At 21.1% G+C, this 18,563-nt stretch overlaps 4 protein-coding genes across 4 annotated transcripts; 3 read left to right on the top strand and 1 right to left on the bottom strand.

Moving 5' to 3' along the window:
- Positions 1–422: 422 nt before the first annotated feature.
- Positions 423–3,429, top strand: PBANKA_1036300 (RNA-binding protein, putative; the record flags this gene model as incomplete). The annotated part of the gene is made up of 2 exons (XM_034565468.1): positions 423–3,260; positions 3,382–3,429. The coding sequence occupies 2 exons, from the start codon at positions 423–425 to the stop codon at positions 3,427–3,429; spliced, it is 2,886 nt and encodes a 961-aa protein (XP_034422162.1).
- A 1,082-nt stretch (positions 3,430–4,511) lies between these two features.
- On the top strand, positions 4,512–5,375 carry PBANKA_1036200 (RNA-binding protein 8A, putative; the record flags this gene model as incomplete). Its single annotated transcript, XM_034565467.1, has 3 exons — positions 4,512–4,566; positions 4,772–4,963; positions 5,299–5,375. 3 exons carry the CDS (start codon positions 4,512–4,514, stop codon positions 5,373–5,375), a joined length of 324 nt encoding a protein of 107 aa, XP_034422161.1.
- Positions 5,376–5,927: 552 nt separating this feature from the next.
- On the bottom strand, positions 5,928–9,326 carry PBANKA_1036100 (tubby domain-containing protein, putative; the record flags this gene model as incomplete). The annotated part of the gene is made up of 1 exon (XM_034565466.1): positions 5,928–9,326. The coding sequence occupies one exon, from the start codon at positions 9,324–9,326 to the stop codon at positions 5,928–5,930; it is 3,399 nt and encodes a 1,132-aa protein (XP_034422160.1).
- Positions 9,327–10,494: 1,168 nt separating this feature from the next.
- Positions 10,495–17,808, top strand: PBANKA_1036000 (transcription elongation factor SPT6, putative; the record flags this gene model as incomplete). Its single annotated transcript, XM_034565465.1, has 1 exon — positions 10,495–17,808. The coding sequence occupies one exon, from the start codon at positions 10,495–10,497 to the stop codon at positions 17,806–17,808; it is 7,314 nt and encodes a 2,437-aa protein (XP_034422159.1).
- Positions 17,809–18,563: the final 755 nt, after the last annotated feature.

The following is an 18,563-nucleotide window of genomic DNA, read 5'->3' as shown; positions in this document are numbered from 1 at the left end:
TTCTCAAAATAACTATATGGAAAAAAAAATTAATATATAATAATTATCAAACTATGGTATATGCTTATTCCTTTAAAATGTTTTAACAAAATATATAAGCATATTACTCATTTGATAAATAAAAATTTTATTGAAAAAAATATAATCAAATTCTTCATTAAAAATATTTATAGATAATAGTAAAATTAAAAGAGAATTATATAGAACAATAATACAAATGGGGTGGGGGGCAAAAAAAGTATTAGCTATTACAAGTACATAATTAAAAAAAAATATATGCATGTACAAGTCAGAATTTTTTTAATAATTAAGTTATTTTTAATTCTCATTTCGCTAGATTGATTAATTAGTGTATATGCTAATATATACACAAAAGAAAACAAACATACTAAATCACGAAACACAATAAAAGGGGTATCATAATGACGAAGAAATATAAAAACGATAGTCCCATAGATAAACACAAAGTGTTTGTCCGTAATATACGGGAAAATGATGTGAACGAATTGACAGAACGATTTGAAAAGGAATGTAAAAAACATTTTTTTTTTAAAAATAAAACAAATTCTACAAAAAGTGCTATTTGCATTTTCCACAATGAAAAGGATGCAACAAATTTCATAACAAAATATAATAATTCAAAAGAATTTTCTACAAATATTATGTGTGAATTCGCTATAAAGAAAAGACATGATGAAAAAATTTTAGCTTCTATTCTTTATAATCGAAATAAAATAAAATATCCAAACTCTATAAAAATATATACAAATTGTGATATAGGTAATATAATTATTTTAAATTATTTGAAAAACATTTATTTAATAAAAAAAAAATTATTATTGAATTGTGAAAATAATAAATCAAAATCTATATACGATAAAAATCAAATAAATAAAAATAGTAACAATAGTAATGATGAAGAAATTGAAATTGTAGCTAGCTCAGAAAATGACAAAAAATTTGAAGAAATTGTAATAAATATAGAGAAACAAAGTAATATAAATAAAAATAGTATTTTAAAAAAAATAAATAATATAAACTTTAAAGATAATAAAAATGATGATTCAAAAAACTATTTTGAATATGTTGTTGAATTTGCAAACTTTAATTTGGCCTCCACATTTTATCAGTTTATTAATAAAAATGAATTTCAAAATTATTTGAAAAATAATGACGAAAATATTGACTATGAAAATGTATTTTTTTTTCATGAATTATGTCTCTTAAATACAGAACACAAAATGGTCGTTTTAAAAAACTTGAATAGAAAATGCCACACAGAAAATATTCAAAAGCTTTTTAAGAATATCGAAAAAAATCTCAAAATAAATATTCCTAAAAAGAATGATAAAAAACAAGGATATGCATTTGTTACTTTTTCAAATCATAAAAATGTAGAAAAAGCATTACTTTTAACGAATACTATTTTATGTGGCAATAAAATAATTATAGAAAAATACAACAAGGAAATGAAACTATTTAATGGAAAATTTTTTCAGGATAATGGAATTACATCGACTGAGCCTTTTAGTTATTACAATAGTTATAATAATGAAAATCAAGAAACTGATAAAGAGGATGTTGACAACAAATCTGGTGAAACAGATAACAGTGCAGACAATAATAATAGTGATAAATATACTTCATCTTTGTCTAAAAAGAGAAAATTAAATGAAATTGATGAAAAGGAAAATCAAGATAATAATAAAAAAAAAACCAAAATGAAAGATGAAAAAAAAAGAGACTATAAAAAAGATGTAGAAGAAGGGAAAACCATTTTTATCACAAATATTCCAACTGAAGCAACAAATGAAGAAATTAAAGAATATATAGAAAAGAATATTAGCAAAGATTATATATATATAAAGACTTGTAGAAATGATTATAAAAAAATATATGTTTTTGTAAAATTGAAAAAAAAAATCGATGCTGATAATTTTTTAAAAAAAATTGGAGAATATAATAATGAAGAAGACGAACAAATAAATGAAAGTGAAAATGTAATTGATCAATTTTATAATAATGCTAATAAAAAAAAAAAAGAAAAACTCAAAAAAATTTTATTAAATGAAGATCAAAATCTTAAACACACTGATATTTTATCTTTTAAAAATAGTTACCTTATGATTAAAAGAGCAGTACCAAATGATATAATAAAAGATAAAAAAAAAACTCCAGTAGAAAAAAAAGAAAAAAAAAAAAATAATAATAATACAATAAGCAATAATATACATTTAATAAATGACAATGATGTTAATAATGAGAATGTTCCTTCTAATATACTTTTAAGAAATAAAAAATTATTGGATAAAAAAACAGAACTTTTAAAAAATAAAAATTTTGTAATAAATCCATGTAGATTGTATATTAGAAATTATCCCCTTGTAGTTGAGCAAAATACTTTCCGTCGTCTTATAGCAAAACATTTTACTCTTATATTTATGAACAAATTTAAATTAAAAAAAAAAGAGGCTTTTAAAAAAGCTAATGAAATAATTCAAAAAATGAAACTTATGAAAGATAATAATAGTAATAAGGAAATCGTGCAAAATAGCAAAGTAGGCCCAATAATACATAACAATGTCAGTAATAATGTTAATACTATGGATAAAGGAGTTAATAAAAATGCCATATGTTTTCTTGATATTAATAAACACGAATATACCAAGCAAATTATTTCCCTTTTGCAAAATAAAAATATTTTCGATGTAATAAATGAAAAAATTTACAAAAAAAAATTTCAAACAATTAAAAAAAGTAAAAATATATTATATGTTGATTACTGCATTGAAGATCTAAGAATGTTACATATAAAAAAAATAAAAGAAGAGAAATTTCTAAAACATTTAAAAGAAAAAAATGAAAATAATTTACCTACTAAAAAAAAAATTAAAAAAAATACAAAGAAAACAAAAAAAATGAGTAGAGGGAAAAGACAACGTGAAAAAAGAAGATTATTAAAAGCTCAAAATGAAAACAAAAATATTATAAACATCATCAATCCAGTGACTATTGATCAGAAAGATAATTCCTTAAAAAAAGAAAAACATAAAAAACGAGTCACATTTATTGATCACACAAATAACGAGGAAATAAATACAACTAGACCTTCTTCCCTCAAAAAAAAAGAAATAAATAATAAAGATAAAAAAATAAAAAGTAAAAAATTGAATACACAAGATTCTGGAAAAACAAAAAAAAAAGTTAAAACTGTCAAAAGTATTATCAAAAATGGCACCGAAAAAGCGAACAAGAATATTGTAAGTGAAAAAAAAAGATAAAACCAATAATAGAACAATGCGATATTGTATATTCGTGGCATTCCCATCGATACATATACATTCATCACATTTTTTCACATTTTTCCACTTAATTTTGCAGGAATCAATACAAAAGGATATCTTAAAATTCCTCAAAAAAGCCAAATAAAGAAAAAAACTTATAACAATAGTATAATATAACTTAGACTTATTTAATTTGCTAAGTCACTAAATATATTTTTATTTTATTTGTTTGAATATTTGCATATCCACGATTTATTAAAGCGTCAGTTTTTACCTCTTAACAAGTCGTTATAGAATATATAATAACTGCTCTATATAATTATGCAATTTCATATCCTTTCATACTTATTTCCTTTTTCAATTACATTTTTTTTTATGTTGTATACTAATTTTCAACGATTTACCTTTTTTTATTTGTATAATTGACTTATTTAATTTGGATAATCAAAAAGTATTTGTAATGGGGGATTTCCCCTTTTTTTAATATTTTCTTTCTTTTTTCTTTTTATATTTATAATTCACATTTTAATAAAAATTTATCAACAGTTTATAAAATAAAAAAACATAATATAACTTTGGAATTGCAATTATTAAAATATTTTCATGTTTTACAATTTTATAAGTCAAAGTATTTTATTATTCAAACGAGAGCATGATAAAGGAAAATAAATTGATTGTTCTATTTTTTTTAATACAATTATAAAAAAAAAAGCAACAAATAATGAAATATTAATTTTTAAATCCCATTTATTAATTCTTTCATTTTTGCCATTTCTATATAGCATGTTATATATATAGCAGCTATATTATATCCATATGTATGTATATAAAAATGATAAGCGGGATTGGAAATTTATATACCTAAAAGCATATATCTGAAAATCTACATTCTCTAATTTATTAAAATATGTATTCCAATTCGTATTGCCATTATTGCTATGTCATTTATTTATTAAATATTTTTTTATTAAAGTTATCTATTGTTATTATCATTTTTTCATTCTGGAAATATTTCTAGTATATTCAACAACTTTTAAAACTGATGAAAAAATATGCATTTTAAACATATACCATTTATTATAATATACTATAGTTATGTACATTAATAATATTTAACATTTGCTTATGCACATTTTTTTATGTAAATATTTTAGCTAACTTTTTATACAGCTATTTTGTTAAAAAAAAAAAAAAATCAAAAATAAATGCCAATATATATATTACCAAATGGAAGATAATTACACAAACACCACTCTTAATGATGATGAAGTCCCTGCTAAATGTATGGAGAAAAGACTATTATATTTAGAAAATAATGATAATGCTATAATATTTAAATTTTAAGAAATGAATAAACTATAAATATGTTGATTTCTTATTGTTATACTATATAATAGATTGTATATATAATTTAATGTTACCTGAACGGTTCATATGATTAGCGAAAAAATGTATACATTGTTATTTTTTTTTTTTTCTTAATATAGCTGTTGAAGGATGGATAATTATAATAACAAACATCCATGGTGAGGCAAGAGAAGATTATATAAAAGAAGTTTTTGAAGAATTCGGTCAAATCAGAAATTTACATTTAAATTTAGACAGAAGAACTGGATTTATAAAAGGATATGCATTTCTCGAATTTGAAAATTTTGTTGACGCAAAAAGAGCTATTGATGGTATGCCTAATGAATATGACATAATTTATTCCACAAATTACGAATAAAAATATAAACAAAATAAATAGATTCATAAGTATTATTTCCTTAAAATAACATTCATTCTACTATTTTACTTCATCAAATTTGGTCATTGAAATTTGATATAATACAAATTTTGGGCCAGCTTGAAACATCACAATATATAATATTGCACACAAATAAAATACCTAAATATTTATTCTTCATAATTATTTCTTTCAGTATATTACACTTATATTAATCACAATTCATAGGTTTATAATTTTGCAATTATTTTGGTATAATTATATATATATATATATTTTTTTTTTTAGAAATGGATGGCTCGATGCTACTAAATCAAAAAATACACGTTGACTGGGCATTTATACAAGACAAAAAAAAAAATTGATAAGAATTGCTCGAAGTATTACTTACATTTTATACTTTTCGATAAATACTTGCCCATACCTTCATTTGGAAATTAAGACAAATTAAAGAATATATTTCCATTGTTACGATTAAAAATATAAATGTTTACAATTTATATGGCAATTTTCTTATATGCATATATTTCATCTTAATAAAATATTTGCTTGCTTTCATTTTAATAAAAAAGTTCTTTATTTTTTCGTTTACAATTTTTGACACTATTAAAAATTGTATTTTTTTTAAATAATCAAATAAAATAATTTTGATTTTTCAAATTGAATTTATCTCAAATTGAGTATAGCGGTGTTTCATTATAAAAATAAATAAAAATGGATAGCTAACCATAAAATAAATGCATATTGGTGTGTATATTACAACAAGCACAACATACGCTTTGTTTATACATAAATACTTATATATATATTCAAATTACTACATATAGACAATGTCATATTTGAAAAACTTGTGAATATGTATTTATATGACACACATAAATGCTCAAAACAAAATAAACATTACACACAAAAAAAAATTAGGATACAGCTTTTTTCTTCAATAAAGAAGAAATTGCTATAGAAAAAGCTTCAAAGGAAGATAAAGGATGACGATAATCCAAAGTAAAATAATCCTTTGAATTTTTACCAAAAATAAGAAAAATTTCATCTTGATCATTATTTATAATTTCGAATTTTTCGTATTTTTTTATTTTAAAATTATTTTTTATCACATCAAAAGGGAATTTTTTTATTATGCTTTTTTCTCCTTCTTCATTTTGTATACCATCATTGTTTCCATTATTTTCCCTATTATTATTATTATTATTATTATTATTTCCATTTTTTTTTGCTTTGAATGCAATACCTGCACTCCAGTCATATTCATCACTGATCTTGGAAAATGCAATATTAACATTGCTTTCTTTATCATTAGGTGTTTCACTATATTCCAGAATTTGATTATTTCTTTCTGTACTCATATAATCTATTAAATCGTTAATAGTTGTATTCGAAAATAATGCTTTTTTTGAGTTACTAATTAAACATTTTTTTAAAATTAACTGTAGATTTTTAGCACTTGCCAATCTAACTCGGCCATAAAAAGGCAATTCATAAATTTCTTTTTCTTCATTCCATGTTGGACACTTATTTTCATATATAAATTTTACACTTTTATCTTCTTTATATATATTACAAATAAAATGACGGGGTAATTCACTTATTATATTGGATTCAAATTTGATTGTTATAACATTTTTTCTTTCAAAATTTGGAAAAAAATTTGAATATTTTTTGTCTATCCCATTATCATATATGCTAATTTTCATTCCAATAAAATTACATATTAACACTCCTAAAAATCCTGATATAACAGTATTTTTTTCTACATGTTTATATATATTTTTTATTTTTTTATCATATTTATATATATATACTTTATTTTCTCCTCTCTTTTTAAATCCCATTAATGTTTTTTTTTTATTATTTTTTAAAATATAACAACAAGAATAATAATCATTAAAATTTCTTATCCTTTCTATTACATTTATAACATATCCTTTTTCTATATTATTATAACAGTTAAATTCGTGTTTAGCATTTTTTATAAGGTTCAAAAAAACATTTTTATCAATTAAATTTTTTTTGAAATAAAAACTTCCATTGTTTATGTCAATTTCACTCAAATATTTTTTATTATTTTCTACTTTTGGTATTAAGTTTAATGCTTCGTAAAAGATTGTATTACATGATTCTATTACATTTTTTTTTTCATTTTTTTTTGTTATTTCTTTAACATTATTTTTAAATTCAATATACTTTTTTCTCAATATATTACCAGCCACTTCAGTATATTCACTACTACATTTGTTCACATTTTTCATTATTTCCCAACAGTTAGGCACATTGCCATCATCGAATATGCTTATAATTCTCCAAAAACAAAAGTTTATTATTTCATCATTTTGAAGTTTAAATCCACAATATGTTAACATAATTAGAAAATCATCTTGTATGCTTCTTCTTAAAATTTTTTTTTTTAAAATATTAAAAAATAATTTTAACTCAAATATGTGTAGAGTATATAAATACTCGATATTAAAATAGCCATCACATTCTTTTATAATAGACATAATAATATGTTTTATATATTCTATAACATTATATATTTCTTTATCATTTAAAATGTTTGATATTTCACATCCATTATGTATAATTAAATGTTCTTCTTGATTTATCGAACAACTACCATCTCTTATTTTATTATCATCATTTAATTTTATAACGGAAGCATTGCTATTTTCTTCATCAGATGCGTATTTTATTTCTTCAGATATAGATATATCTGCATCAAAAACAGAATCTATATCTTTAATAGATTCACTTTCACAACCTTTATCATAAATTTTATTGCTATCCTTGTCAGAAAATAAGGAATGTTCCTCCTTTTGATTATCAGAATAACAAGAAGATGCCGATTGAGCTTTCTTTTTCCTTATTTTCTTTAAACTATTATTTTTTTTTTCTATATTATTACTCAAATAACCAGAAATCATATTATAAAAAAATTCATAATATTTTTCATCACAAAAAAAATTATTATCATCATTTTGATCATTTTCAAAATTTTTACTTTTTTCTTTTTTTTTCATATCCTTAACACATTTTATAAAATATAAATAAGCAACATTAATCATTTCAATTAATGTAATAATGCTTTTTAAACTTGTTAAGTTTTTATCGGATCTTATATTTATTTCATAAATTTTGAATCCCCTTTCTTTTTTCTTAACTACTCTGTTATATTTTTGCTCCACATCATTGTCAAAAAATATATCATGATTATATTCCTCTTTTTTATTAAAAGACAAATCTGAATTATTTATATTATCCATTATATTTTTATCTGAACTGTTAATATTATTTTTATTATAATATTTATTATTTTCCCAATTATTAATTGTATTACTATAATATTTAGCATTAAATAAATCTTCTTCATTCCTATTATGATCTGGGTGAACAGATTTGTCATTATTATTTTGGATATTGAAATTTGTAAAATCATGAAAACCATTTTCATAATTAACATTATCGTATAAATATGAATCATCATTTTTTGCAAATGCATTTAATCCAATTTTATTATTTAAGACATGATCCTCAGTATTCATATATTTTATTTCATTTTGTTTATTTTTCGTGTTTTTGAAACAATAGTCATAAATTTTTTTTTTAATTTTTTCGATAATTCCTATTCTGTTATTTATATAATAATAATTATCATCATAATAAGATAATGCATTTATAATATTTTTTAATGTTGGTGATGATTTTAAAAGTTTGCTTTTAATCTTTAATATAACAGATATAGTATATACTTCCATTTCAATAGAATCAGTTTCTTTATTGTTTTCATCTTTATCCTTAAAATTTATATTAAATATATATTTGCTTTCGATTGTGTGATTTGTATTTCTAACATTTCTATTATTATTGTTTCTATTTTGATCATTATAGTTTTTAATTTCACTATTTTGAGTATTTTTATGTACATAATTACAGTTTCGTTTGCTATCTTCTTTGGTATTTATGGTCATTTTCAAAATCTGATTCCAAACAATATCATCAATATCAAACTTATTTGATATTTTATTTTCAAATTTGTCAATATTTTCATATAAATGTTTATAACCTTCAACATAATTGTCCAATATACACTCTTTTTGTATATATTCATTTATAATTAGTACAATATATTCACATTTAAAACAATTACAACATCCTTCAAATTGACAATAGTTTTTAGATATAACCCCCCCTTTAATTATATCTTCACAATATTCTACTACATCTTCATTAGCATAAAATTCTTTTCTTATTATTTTTTCTAAACGTTTTTGCCTTTCATCATAATCGTTTTCTTTATATTCCATTTTGTTTTATTTTACAAAAAAAATATTTTTTTTACAAATCCTTTATTTTTATATATGTATAGATACATATACTAAGTGTTAAGAGATTATACTAATAAACACAAATAAACAAAAACATATATATATCCTAAAAAAATATGATTTTTACTAAATATTTCTGTGATTTCTTCATCTTATATATAATCAGAACTATAAACAGTCTATTATAAATTCAGAGACATTGGAATATATTAAATTTATTAAAATAAAAAAAAAATGCTATTTGGGCTCTAACATAATATAAAAAATATATAGAATAAAATTTTTTTAAAACACAAAACTTGTGTAGTATAATGTATATAAAGAGTGAACAAAAAAAAAGGGTTATACTATTTTCAAAAAATTTAATGCATTTTTCCACTAATCTTAGTATATATATATACATTTTGTAATTACTAGTGATAACACATTAAACTCATCGTTTTAAGGACTGAATAATAATAATAATAATAATAAATATAATAATAAATAAAATATATACATTTGTTCATGTAAAAGTATATACTACATATATATATTTTTTATTTTCCCAAGCACTACCATAAATTTATTTTGCTTAATACAAAAATATATATATATATATATATATATATGTATATTATAGCAAACTTTTTTGATGATTTAATTCCCTTTTAATTCAGTCATCAATCTACCAAATTATATATGTATTCCAAATAATCGGCGTGTATATATATAAATATAAAAAGTAGAATGAAAACCTGTATTACTTTTTTTTTTTTTTTTTCAAAACTTCATTTTTGTATAGTTAAATTTAGCAAAAAAAACATATTTTTTTTTATTTTTAGTCGAATAGCATATTTGAACAATTTTTTCATTTCCATTTTTTTTAATTATAATATATATACCATTTGCAAACTATAAACACTTTTCACGAATATTTTATATTCTGTTTATCCACTATTCCCCAAAAGGGAAGAAAACGAATTAAAAAAAAAACCCAAATATATATCACAGGAATTGTAAATTGAACACCAGTACATATACATACATATATATATGTATATATATATACCGAACAGTTATGTATAGGACTATTTGTGCAGATATTTTTAAAACTTCCTCGATCTCTAAAAGTTATATATCAAAGTAATGACGAAAAAAAAAAACAATGAGTTTAGAAAATCAAAATAAAAAGGACGATGGCCAAAATGAAGAACCTGAAAATAATCAAAATTTTAAGAGAAAAAATGAGGAATTCTTATTTAGAGGATTAAAACGATTTAAGCAAAATTTACAGGGAGCAGAAGAGGAAGCTAATGATGAATTGCAACATGGTAGTGAAAACGGAAACAATGACCACAACTCTCTAGATTTACCTAACTCACCAACTGATCAAGAAATTCAACAAGAAGATCTGATAATAAGCAAATTTAAAACTAATAAAAGAAGCAAAAAAATTATAGATGAAAATGATGATGAAGAAATATTAAATGATAAAACTGGATCCAAAGATATAAATTCTGAAAATAAAAAGTTGGAAACAAATAAAAATGATAACCATATTAATGAGCATCAAAATCAACAAAAAACAAATAAACTGAGCAAATCTAATAAAAGGAAAATAGAAGAAGATGAAAAAGATGAAGATGATGAAGATGAAAAAGAAGATGAAGAAGATGAAGAAGAAGATGACGAAGAAGATGAAGAAGAAGATGACGAAGAAGATGAAGAAGATGACGAAGCAGATGAAGAAGATGAAATGAAAGGATTCATTGTTGATAGTGATGAAGAAGAAGAAGAAGAAGAAGAAGGAAAAAAAAAGAGACGAAAAAAAAAAAAAAAAAAAAAATATGATTATTTTGAAAATAAAAGTTTGGATGAAGAAGACCTAGAATTGATCGCAGAAAATACGGGAATTAAAGTTCCAAGAAATGAAAAAGATACAAAACATAGAAGATTAAAAAAAATAAAAGATGTTGGATCAAATGATGATTATGATGATAATGATAGTAGTAATTATAATGACCGGGATGATAAAACATTACATGATGATTCATTTTATAAAAAAAATAAAAATAACATAAATGAAAATAAAATAGATCAATTAAAGCATAAGAGTTATTTTATTGATGATAGTGAAAATAATTTAAAAAAACAAAAAAATGATTTTAAAAATAATTTATTCAATTATGATGATAATATCCTTGATAATGAAGAAAATCAAGAATCAGATAATGTAGATGAAGAAATAATAGATGGATATCAAAATAATTCTGAACATATTGGAAAAGCAGATTCTTATATCCATGAAATGATTAGACAAACATTTGGAGATGTAAATACAGTTCTTGATATAATTAACGTTTCTCCAATTAAAAAAAAAAAAAAATATGAATATGAAGAAGAGGAAGAAGAAGAAGAAGAAGAAGATGAGGAAGGAAGTGATTTATTCTCAAAAAATCAAGCATTTGATGAAGATATTGATATAAAATTTAAGAAAAAAAAAAAAAAAAAAAAAAATAGTTTTCTTGATGATATAAATGAAAATTTAAAGAAGGTTGGAATGGATGATGATTCTGATTATGATGTAAAAGATGAAATTGAAAATCAAGAACTTGAGGATGGAATTTTAGAAAAAATTAGTGATGATCAAACTGATGAAATGCAAAGTCAAAGTACCATTAGCGAAACAACAAGCATTGAAGATAATTATATTAATGATTTAAGTAGCGAAGAAAATGAAAGTGATAAATTTTATGAAAAAGAATACGATAATATTTGTGGAGAAGAAAATGATGAATACAATTATTATGACAAAAAAATTGAAGATGAAGACAGTACAAGCATTCATGAAAAAAAAGAAAAAGAAAAAAATAAAAAGAAAAAATCATCTATATTAAATGAAAGTAGTACTATTGTAAATACAAAAGAAAATATCGATTTATTTGATGAAGATATTGCTCAAGAAAAAAATGATAAAAAAAAGAAAGAAAAAAAAAGTGATAAAAAAAAAAAAGGAAAAAGAAAAAATCTTGATCTCGTATCATATAAATGGAAAAAAATTGTAGAACCAGATGAAGCACTTAAAGAATTATTAACAAAAAAAGATAACTTAATTAGATATTCAGATATTCCAGAAAGATATTATTTTAATTATGAAAATCGAAAAAAAAAATTAACAAAAAAATTATTATTAATTGAATCTAAATGGATTATAAGTAAATTAAAAGAAAAATATCCATACTATTTTACTTTAAAAAATTTTGAAAAAATAATAGAAGAAACATATGATAATGTTTATGAACATATAAACCCTATCGATTTTTTATGTGATAATTTTTTAATAAAAAAATGTATATTAACGTTAAAATTATTAATAGAACATAAAAATGAAATACCTTTTATATTTTTTCATAAATCCTTTTTGATATTTCCACCATTTAATTTAAATATTCTATGGGATATATTTGAATTAGATAAAATTTGGTATAAAATTTATGTCAAAATTCATAAATTAAAAAAAAATTTAAATTCATTACCTCATCAAAATAATCGAATTCATCCTAATGTTTTCATATTATTGGAAAAATATAATGAAATCTATTATGAAGATGTTAACATATATTATTATTATTTAAAAAATAATATTATAAATTTTTACATAAATACACAAAACCAAACTGATAATAATAATAACATCAATCTTGAACTTGATGAAAATAATATTTTGTGCATACAAAATGAAGAAACTCAAGACATTGCTAATATTTCGGATGGAAATCAAGAATATTTAAAAGATGATCTATTTGGTGAAGATTTAATACAAGAAAAAAAAGAAAATGATAAATTGGAAAACAAAAACGATAAAACAAATACAAAACAAAATGATTATGCTGAAAAAAATATATCTGGATTACAATTTCTAAAATTTGTAAAAAAAAATAAATTTAATATATGGGATAAATATCTTTTAACAATAGATGAGTTTTATGAAAATATTTCATATATTTTTGATTTAATAAAAAATGAAAAAATATGTACACTAAATGTTGATAATGAATATGACAATACATTTTTTTATGATAATCGTGGAAGAAGGCATGATAAAAAACGACATGATTATAAATATCAATTAGAAAAAGATAGTCAAAATATTTTACAAAATTTTAAATATGATTGTTCTAAAATAAAAAATATAGTAACAAATCTACCTGAAATATATGGAAATGATTTAAATATTGAATTTCAGGCTGATGAATGGTGTAAATCATGTTTTTCAAAAGATATAGCTAATAAAGATATTTTTAAAACTCTTATTTGTTATTATTCCAAATTGTTAGCATCTCATCCTTGCATAAAATATATTTTTAGATTCTATTTTCTGAAATATGCATCTATAACAACAGTAACAACAACAGAAGGGGAAGCACATATAGATACTAGTAATCCTGATTATTTGTCATTTAGATTATTTAGATTCCCTATACATCTATTACTTAATCATATTGATGAAAAACAATTTATGAACAACTTTCAATCCAATACAAAGGATATAGGAAGAAAACATACAACTCGGGAATCAAATTGGGATGTAAAAGACAAAGGAAATTTAGAAGAAAAAAATAAAACAATAAATTATATTTCAAATGAAAATATAGATAATAGTAATAACCTTTTAAATAATCATGATCCATGCTATATACATAATTATAATGTTGATTATTTTAATACAAAACTTGATGAAAGTGAAATCGGAATAGAATCAAAAAAACTAGAATTAGAAAAATATTATAATTTACATAAATATAAACATATTTATCTAGAAATTTTAAAAAATAAAGAAAATAAACTTCTAAATTTAATTATTCATCCAATTTTACCAAATGAAAATGTTCCATGGAAAAATGAAGAATTTAAAGAAAGAGAACAATTGAAAAAAAAAAAAAAAAAAAAAATATATATATTTCAAAATAGTAATAATCCTTCAAAATATAAAAGAGAGCTAGATGTAAAAGCTTATTTTGATATGGAAAGAAATAAATTAATAAAATCAGAAAATTTAGATAACGAATGGATTAATAATATATTAAAACAATTGTCTTATGCTTATTGTTATAATGATATGGAAAATAATAATGTTTTTGTTTATATTCAAAAAAAAATTTTAAATAATTTTTTATGTATAGAATTATTACCATTATTTAAAAAAAATTTAGAAAATCTATTATTAGCAAGTGCTCAAAATTGGCTTATGGCATATATACATCAATCTTTTTATTTGACTTTAAATGTTCAACCAATTAATATTTTTAAAAATAAAAAAAAAAAAAAAAAAAATCATAAAGAAATTGCAAATTATTCTTCTGAATATAGTTTAGATCGATATTCAACGAATTATAAAAAAAGTGACAATTCCTACAAAAGTTATAGTGATGAAAATATTTCAAAAAAAAAACACAAAATAAAAAAAAATAACAAAAAAAAATATTACTCAGATGATTCATATACTACTAGTACTAATGATAAGACAAACAAAAAAAAAGGGAAAATAAAAAATAAAGAAGATGAAAATAATAAAAAAAATGCTAATAAAAATATTATAAAAGATAAAAATATTACCAAAACAGACAAACCTGATTTGTTTGATTCAAGTTATTCTTCTGATCATAATTCATATAAAGATGATAAAAATCCACAAAAAAAAAAAAAAGATATAATTCAAAAAAAACATTACTTAACTTATGACAATTATTCAGACAAATCTGAAAAAAGCTATATATCTAATAAAAATGATGAAAAAAAAAAAAAAAAAGCATTTATAAATAATATAAAAAAAAATCATAGCGTATATGAAGTAATGTCAATAATATGCGAGTCAGTTCATTTTGGAATCAGATTGCACATCGTAGCATGTGATATATATGGAGATATAATTGAATACATGTATTTAGATAATATATATATAGATATAATAAAAAAAGAAAAAAGTATTATAGAACAAGAGCAAATAGCAAATGATATTAATATTTTTTTATCTTTTTTGAAAAAAATGAAACCAGACATTATATGTGTTGGAATTAGAGATATACCATCTTATATGATATTTTCTTACATTCAGAATATGCTAAATAATGACAGAAGTAATGAAAAAGACTATTTTTTTTCTAAAGCTCAACACTCAAATAGTTCCATTCCTTATAATAATACTTCAATTGTAATTGCTGAAAATTTGTATATACCATTTATTGTTACAAATAATTTAAAATACAGTACTGATTTAACAACTAAATATTCTAGAGAAGCTCTTCTTTGTCTCTCCTTATGCAGATACGTTCAGAACCCATTAGATGCAGTTCTATCTTTGTTTGAAGGCGAAAATAAAAATATGCTTAACATCTGTCTTCACGATTTGCAAAAATACATATGTGGATATAAATTAGAGCACGTTTTTTATAGAATCATTTTAGATATTGTAAATAAAACAGGATGTGATATAAATTTTGTGAAAAAAAAAAAACATTATTTTGGAAATGCTTTAAGTTATATATCAGGTTTAGGATTGCGAAAAAAAGAAGAGTTAATGAAATTATTACACAATAGAAATTTAAATACTAGAGAAGACTTATTAACACTATCCTCAAATAAAAATCTAATTGGAAATTGTGTTTATATGAATTGTGCATCTTTTATTCGAATAATCGGAACCGGTAGTGAATATATAGAAGCGTTAGATAATACTCGTATACATCCAATAAACTATCATGATGTTATTCTTGATTTATTTGTGAATAGTGTTGATAATAAAAAAAATAATTTTTTAAAGAATACTAATATATATGATATTGTCAATTATATTATAGACAAAAAAAAAATTATAAATAATATCGAAATTAAAGAATATTCAAAGAAATATTATTTGGAAAAAAAAAATAAAATAAATAATAATACTAATATATTTATTTATCCTTATTTAAAATTTGTAAAAAATGAATTATTACATCCATATAAAGACTATAGATGCCAATACGAAAAAAAAAAAGAAGAAGAATTATTCTATCTTATAATTAATGAAAAAAAAGAAAATTTAACAGTTGGCTCTGAAGTTGTGTGCAAAATGAATTTTATAAATAAACAAAATGGAATAATTAAAATTACAATACTACCATATAATATAAAAGGATATATTAGTGATTCAAGAGATTTTTTAAAGCAATTAAAAAATTATTATATAAATAAAATGAATTATATAAATGCAAATGCAGAAGGTTTAAATGATAAAAATTATAATAATAAATATAATCGTGTTAAATTAAAAGATGATGAATTTATTAATCAATCAATTATTGGAGAAATAATAAAAGGAAGAATAGCTTCTGTCAAATATAATTTAGATAACACATTTGAAACAAATTTCCAAATTGTAGTAACAGATGAAAATAAAAAAAAAATAAAAAAACAACAATTCCTAGGAAATTTAGTAGATATAATACATTCTGATATGTTATCACCTTTAATCGAATTTGATCTCGATTATAATAATAATAATAACTTTATTAGCGATCATTTTAAAAAATTAAATGATAATGAAGATGTAGAGGGTTTTGATGAAGAAGAAGATGATGAAGAAGTAAATGGTGGATATAAAATGCGAATTAAAAATAAAAATAAATATTATCAAAATAAAAAATATTCAACAAATCCAATTTTTAAAATATGGACATATCATGAAGTTCATACATATTTAAAACAATCAAATATTTCTATTGGAGAATCAATTATATATCCTTCAAATGAAATAAATAAATTATACATAATTATAAAAACATGTGATGATCCATTTATTATTGCTAAGTTCACTATATATGAAAAAAATATACATCCAAATAATATAAATATAAATAAAGCATCACAACCAATACAACAAGTATTCATCATAAACAATGAACAATATAAATCTATTGAAAATATTGTTTCAGTATTTTGTAATAATTTAAAAAAAAATCTTTTAGAATTATATAATCATCCAAAATGTAAAAGAAAAAAAAGTATAGACCAAATAAGAAAAGAGTTATCTCAAGAAAGTTTTCAAAAACCAGATAATATTGTTTGGGCTTTGATACCTCCAATATTTTTAACAAATAAAAAAGATCAAGAAAATAATAATGATGATAAAAATATGCACGATATTAACCCCTTAAGATTTACACTAATGGTTATCCCTCCACATCATCACCCAAAAAATTATTCAACAAATAATAAACCTCACGACAAACAATCAGATCTTATTTTCCTTCAAGATTCTATATATGTAAATCATAAATCATTTAAATTGTGGACTAAAATCGAAAGAAGTTTTAAGGATCTGATTATTTGGTGGAAAGAAAAGGGCTATTGGAATCGACAAAATGAACGCCAAGAATATATGAATGAAAAAAGAATAAAAATAGAGGAATACAAAAAAATGAGATCAATCCAAAACTAAAACTTCTCAATATCTCTTTATACTAGTATATATTCCTAACACATTCAAATGTAAAACAGTATATAATAATTTTTTTATCACAAAAAGAGAGCACTTACTAATAATATATCCCCACATGAACCCTCAAATTAAAATTGGCCAATAATGCTAATTATATTATGCATTCTTTCATTTTATGCATTGATTTTTTATTTCCGTATTATATCATTATACAAATTATTTCTTGACAATAATTTATTTAAAAAAAAAATAGAATGAAAAAATGGCTTATTTTCATACTATTGTCGCTTTTTAACTCTAATACGTTTATTGTTCATATTAAAAAATGGGCATAATTTAAAGGTAAAGTGACCCCCTCTTTGTATGAAACATACACAACAACCTTATATAAACAAAACATTTATAAAGTTAATATAAAAATCGGGAAAATTCTTAATATAAAAATTATTATGAAAATATAGTTCTCCCTTATTCTTTATGTTATGAAAATGTATTTATTATTTCCAAAGAAATCAAGATAATTTTCATATATAGAGAATTGTATATATCGTGTGTAATTTAATGCCACTATTATAGAGGGTTTACATTGAACAATTTTCTTATTTTTGAAGATTTCATAGCACGCATATATATATAAAGCATAAAGTTATTTCCAATTATAATATCCTTTTTTATTTCGTATTTTTTGTTTATGCATATTAATCAAAAATTCTTAAAAAATATTTGTGCCTCATAATGTATATGAAAATATTAAA

This window comes from Plasmodium berghei (genome assembly GCF_900002375.2).
Source record: "Plasmodium berghei ANKA genome assembly, chromosome: 10".
Taxonomy (NCBI): domain Eukaryota; phylum Apicomplexa; class Aconoidasida; order Haemosporida; family Plasmodiidae; genus Plasmodium; species Plasmodium berghei.
Note: the sequence above shows the minus strand (reverse complement) of the source record. Positions and strands in the feature narration are given on the sequence as shown.